The sequence below is a fragment of the Coptis chinensis genome, chromosome 4 (genome assembly GCF_015680905.1).
Source record: "Coptis chinensis isolate HL-2020 chromosome 4, ASM1568090v1, whole genome shotgun sequence".
NCBI classification, from domain to species: Eukaryota; Viridiplantae; Streptophyta; class Magnoliopsida; order Ranunculales; family Ranunculaceae; genus Coptis; species Coptis chinensis.
In genome coordinates this window covers 91,479,292-91,488,212 of record NC_141459.1, presented here as the reverse complement: position 1 = coordinate 91,488,212, position 8,921 = coordinate 91,479,292, and the positions used below count along the sequence as shown (strand labels likewise).

General features: G+C 39.2%; 1 protein-coding gene and 1 pseudogene across 1 annotated transcript; one reads left to right on the top strand and one right to left on the bottom strand.

The window, feature by feature from the left end:
• LOC147505631 (NADPH:quinone oxidoreductase pseudogene) lies at positions 1–297 on the bottom strand (annotated as a pseudogene).
• A 6,580-nt stretch (positions 298–6,877) lies between these two features.
• LOC147505630 (uncharacterized) lies at positions 6,878–8,588 on the top strand. Its single transcript, XM_086558118.1, has one exon. It carries the CDS (start codon positions 7,010–7,012, stop codon positions 8,171–8,173), a length of 1,164 nt encoding a protein of 387 aa, XP_086414244.1. The 5' UTR covers positions 6,878–7,009; the 3' UTR covers positions 8,174–8,588.
• Positions 8,589–8,921: the final 333 nt, after the last annotated feature.

The following is an 8,921-nucleotide window of genomic DNA, read 5'->3' as shown; positions in this document are numbered from 1 at the left end:
TCAGTGGAGGGAAAGAGAGTAATTGTACTCTGGAGAAGCAAATAGAATACTATCAGCTTCAAGAATTTTTTGTCGAAAAGCCTCAACAACTGGAGGATAAGTTCCATTGACTTCAAGATCCATGTTAATAAATGGTAAAGGCTCAATTTCAATAAACTCTATTTGCTGCCCCGGGATTGACTCGTTTGCTATCTGAACTGCAGAGTTAACGAGGCCACGGCTGTAAGAAGCTTTGCGAAGTGAACCACAAAGTGCCGCAACTTTGATCATTGGTTGAATGACTGCTGATGCTGCCATCTCGCTCTTTTCTTTCTTAAACTTCTCAGAGACACAATGGTTCGTTATAAAGAGTGTTGATTAGTTGAAAAGAATAGTTCCGGTGTTGGTTGGTATTGATGTATCGGGTGTGCTAGCGAGCCTACACGTCTAGGTTGATCAAGTCAGTATCGCGCATTGCTACTGCGTATATAATGTCTCATCAATCAATGTCGGGCTCTTCAATCCACAAAGCTGTTCCGAATCCAGTACTGGGCAATGCAATTGTCGAGGCATGCAATTCCGGATATGTCAAGTTACAATGCAATTCAGATAGGCCGGGTACTGTAGTTGACAATATAGTTTTGGATTCTTTCGTCCACAAAATAGTTTCGGGTTTGTTACTCGAGAGAACAGTACCGAACTTGGACTTTCTGTGTTCCTTATTAGTTAGGAAGTTGAGTTCCAAACTTAGACAAGTTCCGAACGTGGAGTTCCAGGCAAGCTAGGAAGTGGTGTTCCGAACTTGGACAAGTTCCGAACGTGGAGTTCCTAACTAGCTAGGAAGTGGAGTTCCGAACTTGGACAAGTTCCGAACGTGGAGTTCCTGACTAGCTAGGAAGTAGAGTTCCGAACTTGGACAAGTTCCGAACGTGGAGTTCCTGACTAGCTAGGAAGTGGAGTTCCGAACTTGGACAAGTTCGAGCGTGGAGTTCCCCGACTAGCTAGGAAGTGGAGTTCAACTTGGACAAATTCCGAACGTGGAGTTCCAGATTAGCTAAGAAGTAGAGTTCCGAACGTGGAGTTCCTAACTAGCTAGGAAGTGGAGGTTCGAACTTGGACAAGTTCCGAACGTGAAGTTCCAGACTAGCTAGGAAGTGGTGTTCTTTTCTCTTTATTTGCATAAATATGTATACACAGATGCCCCACTTTTCTCTCAAACGATGGTTGCACATTCGACCGTTGAAGGAAAATGACAAAAGTGTCGAATTATATTTTATACAAATTATTATTCGAATCTTAGAAAAACAAGGTTTTGTAGGAAAATAAGGTTTGCCCCCATTGTCAATTCCTCGTAAATACCTTTAGTTTTGTTAAGAAATAAGACTTTGTAGGGCGTAGGGTGTGCCCCTCAGATTATTTCCTATAAAGTACTTAAATGATTTGATATCTAATGTATAAACCGACACTTATAAGCATAAGGCATTAGAACTGCTTGTAGGAGGATAAAATCCAAGTTAAGTTAAACTTTCTCCATCACACGGGAAACAACACATGAGATCTTTCACTCATCATCTCGAAAAAGCTTTCTAAAGGTTCTGATACAACTTTGGCCAACATATGGGATCTCTCACCCAACATCCAAAAAGTATCACAGCAGAAAATTATAAAAGAAACAATGCTCTGAAAAGAGAAATATAACTTTTATTGAGAATTGATTGGCATAGATCATGCCCCCAGTATAGCGGAAGCAGATCCAAATTTGTGAAAATTTTGTCTCTTAGAAGCTAAGAGTAGTATAACATTACTTGGAAACAATACATGTTAGCATCGAGATTCACCGCTGGAGGATCTTTCATGAACATCTTGTTCCTAGTTAACTTCAAAGATGTCCTCATAAGGTTAAGTTAAAGTGGTAAAGTCCCTATCCTGTGGGGGTAATTTATTACTTCCGAACGTGTCACTAGTCTTCTGTCTCTTGGACTTATCTTGATAGGAATTCTCGTCGACTAACTTGTGCTCATTTGTGGTTCCTCGGACTTCCTATTATTATAATGACTAGCGAGAGCCCTACCAACAGAACGGAGGTGACACCGGTTATCACTCTTTTATGAGAAGATTCCCTATCCAATTGGTCTTCTTCTAGTTCCGCATACTTATCGATCCGAGCCTACAACTCATCATGTTCAGAGGGCTCCTCTTTCTTCAAGGACATGTATAGACTAGAAGTGGGATCTAACCCCTTTCTAAAGGCCACAATGGCGAGGGTCTCATCGACATTGTCAATATGCAATTGCACCTTGTTAAATCTTTTGGTGAAATCCCTAATATGCTCGTCCTTTCAGATCTTCATGTCAAATAGTGCATCAGTGGTTTTAATGTAGGGTCGTTTGCAACTGAATTTCACAATGAAAATGATGGATAACACCTTAAACTCGTGAATGCTGCCCTTGGGCAGTTTCGTGTACTAGATGAGTGCCGAGTCTGTCAAACTTGAAGCAAAATACCGACACGAATAATGATCTTTCTTAGAAAGACCCACCATTGCTTGACGATAAACGAGCACGTGAGAGACCGGATCTCCTTTGCCATTAAATTTAGAGAACTTCGGTGGTTTATAATAATGGGGGATGTATCCACTCATAACATGCCGTGAAAAAGGAGTTCCAATGTCTCCCTCGATTGCTGACTGAACAACTGACTCATCCATCTTAGTTGGTTTCAAACCTTGCAATTCCTTCAGTATTTGCGCCTTAAGCTGTGTAAGAGTAGTCGATTAACGAATTTGAGTTCTCTCATTGTTATACCTCAGACCTGGACTCTCGTAGTTCTCATCTCGATGATAACGTGGTTCCGGATCCCAAGATCGAGTGGAGGAGTTTGCAAAACTGGATCGGGGAACTGAGGGATTCTGAGGCAATGAAGGTTCCCTTGGAATTGAAAGTCTTCTTCGTACTGAGGGTGACCTTGATAGTTGTGGATTCCGGGAAAACACATTCGGACGTCCACCCCTCGTACCTCTAGAACTTTGAATACCAAGAGAAGTCAGTTTCGTGTGAACTCGAGTGTCGGGTTGGATCCAATTTCAGATTATAATCCGAATTTGGTTGGTCGCTATGATACCCAACGAAGTAAGGGATATAAGGCGTAGGGACGTAACCCTCACTATGGTCAAGACTTGGTGGCGGAAACCGCCTCCCTCGAAGTTTCCATCAAGAGGGCAACACTACGGTAGTAGTCTTGTAAAAAACGTAAACGAGCCTCTTGTCGACCACGTTTAGCCATCACGGCATCTGAGGCAATGAAGGTTCCCTTGGAACTGAAAGTCTTCTTCGTACTGAGGGTGACCTTGATAGTTGTGGATTCCGGGAAAACACATTCGGACGTCCACCCCTCGTACCTCTAGAACTTTGAATACCAAGAGAAGTCAGTTTCGTGTGAACTCGAGTGTCAGGTTGGATCCAATTTCAGATTATAATCCGAATTTGGTTGGTTGCTATGATACCCAACGGTAAAGGGATATAAAGGCGTAGGGACGTAACCCTTTACTATGGTCAAGACTTGGTGGCGAACCGCCTCCTCGAAGTTTCCATCAAGAGGGCAACACTACGGTAGTAGTCTTGTAAAAACATAAACGAGCCTCTTGTCGACCCGCTCGACCATCACAAAGATCCATGATGGCTTGGTTGGTTATGGCAGATTAGGGAGTATCGTTGTTAGGCTCATCTTCTTCAATTACCACGTCCAAAACGATGATCTCCTCTACGTTCAGATTGTCTTTGAGAAGTAACATGTGGGTTATTGATCTCGTTATTCCCCTCGTTACTTTGATTCACATTGGCTCTTGTAGTAACTATGATTTTGAATCAAAGTGAAGAAAAAAATATTTTTTTTTAAAGAACAACAAACCCAAAAAAAATTGGTGGGTAGAACCTAGAACTGAAAAAATTTCGACCAAGAAATCAAATCAATTCTGTATAGCGTTTCCCACAGACGGCGCCAATTGTGTGATGATTTTTCCTAATCAAGAAACACAAATATTTTGTTGATGATCAAAGAACAACTAGAAGTATTGAATCAATAAGAAGAAGAGATTTATAAGATGATGAGTTGAACCACGTTCTTTAATGGCTGCCTACGTATCCTGTGTATAGGAATCCAACTCCAAGCGTAGTTCAACTATTCTATTTATAAGAATAGATGAGGTTTCCCAATTAGTGTTTAACTAGGAGACCGTCTCTTGTTAAGTATCATCTTGATGAATAGATGAGGTTTCCCAATTAGTGTTTAACTAGGAGACCGTCTCTTGTTAAGTCTCATCTTGACTCTTCTAGAAGCCCCATGTTTCCCAAGTCAAATAGGTCTCCTTTATTGACTTAAACAACGAAAAAACATGTTTAGGTTCGGATTGGGAGTTGGAGTTTCAAACTTAGTAGTTCGGATTTGGTGTTCCTAGTCGAGGAGTTGGTTCTCCTGCCTACAACTCGAACTAGATCGAACCTCCAGTTTTCGAGCCTACTACTCTAACCGGTTCGAACCTCCAATTCTCCGAGCCTACTACTCCAACCGGTTCAACCTCCAGCCTCGAGCCTACAACTCGAACTAGATCCGAACCTCCAGTTTTCCGAGCCTACTACTCTAACCGGTTCCGAACCTCCAGTTCTCCGAGCCTACTACTCCAACCGGTTCCGAACCTCCAGTTCTCCGAGCCTATTCCAACCAATTCCGAACCTCCGAAGTAAAAGGATTTGGACTTTAGGTATGTTCAGGTACTTTCTACCCACACCAAGACTATATCCAAGCCTTAAGAAGATACTGCCACGTGTTACATATCTATTTGCTAAAATATGCACACACAACAACCCTTCTCACAAATGTTGAAACACAAAGAAGCACGGAAGGAATTTCTGAATTTCTTTGGTTCTAGATAAAAGTTTCCTAGATTCTTAGAAGTTCGTTGCCTTTTGGGCAGAGGTATTACAAGACATTTCCTTTCTAATTACTTTTCATGCTAATATGTTTGTTGTCTTAATTGTCTTAGAGGCCAAGGTATTTCAAAGACACAGTATTGCATGATGGACTCGAAACCTCTTCTCCCTATGTAGTATTCAGGGCTGGAATATTTGTTATTCATAAACCTGTTCTTAGTATATAGTGTGCGTGTAACACTTTTACAAAGAAAAAAAATATATAGCGTTCATGGAGATCCAACAGGAACGTGATTGCAACCTTTGAATTGGTGGTGACAAATCTGTAAGTGACCGAATTCTCTGGTGATGTAAGTTACAAATCCATTTAAAGGAATATGTACTACTGTTTGGATTGCAATGGTTTTGTTGATCATGAAAACCCATGGTCTATCTGCGATTGAGGTAATTGAAGTGGGTCTAAGGTTTTAAATTTTATTACAACATTATAACTTCGATCTATCCATAGTACAAAATATCCTGATATATTGTGATATTTGGAGATATTTATCCATATTTCAAAAAAAAATAAAAAATATCACAATATGTTCAGAGATATATCGACTGCAAATATCGGCGATATTTGTGATATTTAGGAATATTTTGTAATATTTGGAGATAATTGGTGATATTTTGTACATATAACAATTTTATTTAATATTTACTATTATATTTCAAATAAATGTAAATAATGTATTATGATATATCAAGAAATACCTATAATATTCATGATATTTATCGATATTTTGAATATATCTACGATATTTTCATGTGAAACAATATCAAATATCTCCAAAGAGTGGAATATATTCAGAATACATATCTAGAAATTGAATATCGATAAATATCCATATCTTGATATTTTGTACTATGGATCAATCTACACTTAAGATTAACATGAGTAACAACTTTAAGTAACCGATCAAATATATTTGTTTTTCTTTCTCATTAAGTTCAATTTTCTCTTTCACTTTAACTACTTGTTGTCCTTCTGTTAAAGAAATACACATTGTTTGTACTACTCTGCAATTATAACTTTTGTAAAACCCTCGTTTTGAGTTTAGATGGAAATTTCGAATGGCGCGAGAAAACTGAGGTGGCATGAGAGCGGTTTGTTTTTTGTTTTTTCATGATTCGGTGGAAGGGTGTTGAAACGGGTCAAACTTTGTTCGGGATTTGGGCTTAAGCTTTCATGGGTCGTGTTCGGGTTTTGGGCTTCCACTTTTAATGAAAAGAAGAGTGTGCGGTGTAACCGGTGTTACTCTGTTCAAGTCAGTTGGGTTTCATTTCTCAAACAATTCCGTTAGCTCAAAATGGGGATGTTAACAAGGAGGGTTTCTTCTTCTGGTACTCTCTCTCCTATCTTGCATTCTCTTTCCTTCTTTTGTTTCAAAACTACTACTACTCCTACTACTACGTATCACCCACGTCAATCATCAACCACTTCTGCCGATAAAGACCACCTTCATTTTCATTTATTAGACAAATTGGTTAGAGATAGTTGTAAATCTGGAACCCTTGAGCTTGACGAGGCATTGGGTTTCTTTAATGAGTTGATTCGGTATCGACCCTTGCCTTCCATTCACCCTTTTACTCAATTGTTAGGAGCCCTTGTCAAGACCAAACACTTTTCTATTGTTTTGTCCATGTACAATGCAATGGCTTCCGCTGGAGTCCAACCTGACATTGTGACGCTTAACACCTTGATCAATTGCTACTCTTATTTCGGTCGGGGATGGATTTTGGGGAATTTTCTGTACTGGGAATATTTTAAAACGTGGGTTTCAACCGAATGGGTTGACCGAATTTTTTTTGTGTTTCAGTTCTCTTCTCAAGGGTTTGTTTCTAGGGTTTGTTTAGGGAAAATCAGCACCAATTTTGGAATTGTTCAACAAAAATAGCCGCAAATGTAGTCATTTGTGGGGTTATCATCAATTGGTTCTGCAAATCATTAAATTCAGATACTGCCCTTCAATTGATGAGCTCAATGGAAAAGGAAAAACTGAAGCCGAACATCCACATATACAATATGATCATTGACTGTATTTGCAAGGAAAACCGGGTGTATGATGCCTTCAATCTTTTTCAGGAAATGGTTGGTCGACAACGGAGTTGTCCCAGATGTTGTAAGTTACAGCTCTTTAATTCATGGACTATGTAGCATTCGTCAACTGAAAGGCGCCATCAGTTTGTTTGAAGATATGTCCAAAAGGAGCATCTCACCTGATGTAGTAACCTTCAACATTCTCGTTGATGCCCTTGGCAAAGAGGGTAAGACCAGTGAAGCACTTCAAGTGTTTGAATTGATGCTTCAAAGAGGTATAACACCTAATGTCATCACATATAATTCTTTGATTCATGGCCTATGCATCTCCAATAATTGGAACAAGGCAGCTGAATTGTTACACGATATGATCTGTCGAGGAATCTGGGTAGATGTGACAACATACAATATTTTGGTCGATACTTATTGCAAACAAAGGATGGTTAGTGAAGCGCATTTGCTATTAGAGGAGATGTTTCAAAGAAATGTGGCGCCTGACACATTCACATACAATGTGTTGATGGATGGTTATGGTTTGCAAGGTCAAATGCAAGAGGCCATAAATGTTTTTGATTCAATGGTGGATGGTGGTGTGGAAGCTACCGTTGTTAGTTATAACATTTTGATTAGTGGTTACTGTAGAGCTAAGAGAGTTCATGAGGCTATACTATTCTTTAACGATATGATCTACAAGGAAGTGAATCCTGACGTTGTTACATATAACACACTTATTGGTGGCCTTTGTAAGGTTGGGAGAGTTGTGGATGCGAAGAAGATTTTTGAAGACATGCAAACTCATGGACAAATTCCAGATATTGTCACATATAATACTTTAATAGAAGGTTTGGGTGCTAACGGTGGTCTTTCTAAAGCAATGGAATTGATTCATGCGATGGAAAGAAATGGGTTAAGAGCCAATGTTGTGACTTATAGCAGTATTATTCACCACTTGTGCAAAGAGGGAAAATTGATGGAAGCCAAGAAACTATTTCAGAACGTCTTTACAAAAAAGGTAGAGCCCAACACCATAACATATAACACAATGATCAATGGCCTTTTTAAGGAGGGGATGCTCAATGATGCTCGAAGTTTGTTCATTGAGATGGAAATGAGGGGTGTATCTCCAAATGACTATACATTCAATATCATGGGTAAGGATTTCTCAAGGAAAAAGATACTCAAATAGCACTCAACTTTCATGAAAAAATGATTGGTAAGGGTTTCTTGACGACTGCAGAAACTATGTCTATGATATTGAATTTGCTTGTGACAGATTAACCGAATGAAGAAGATAGGGAGATTCTTTGTAAGTTTTTGTTGAGTGACAAATAAATGCGTTAGCATGCATGTTGATTGACGGCTCAGTCTCAGAGGACTTATTCTTAAAAACATATCCTTGTCAAGATTCCAACTAATCCCACCAGGATGATGACGCACTCTCCATTTGCAAGCTTACCTACTGCTCCATTGCCTTCTCCAAATAAACCAGTTGGAGTAGAGAGTTGCACGATTTTCTTTACTTCCATTGGACTCAACCAAAAATTTCACCACTTTATTGTATAATGTATGATTTCCAATCTTATACATATTTATTTTTGATATTTTTTATCAGGACATTTCTTTAAATCTGTCATTTGATTTAGTAAGAAACTGGAAAATCTAGCAGTCTTCAGGCATGCACGTTTTTTTTTTTCATTTTTTCCGTATAAAACCAAATTACTATATTGGGTTGATCATATATTCATTTCTCATTTCTGTAGTAACAGGCTAACAGCTCTCTAATCTCTAATTTTTCACCAAGAGTTCTGCAGGGGCAGCAGCGAAACGTACTACTCTTGACGGGCCTTAACAAACAAATTGAAGAGCAGAAAATCATCTGCCTAAACAACATTTGACGAATCCCAACCCCCAAGCAAGACCTTCCATTAAGTTTT

Excerpts from the sequence above, each read along its gene's own strand:
- LOC147505630 (XM_086558118.1), top strand. The coding sequence starts at position 7,010 with ATGATGCCTTCAATCTTTTTCAGGAAATGGTTGGTCGACAACGGAGTT.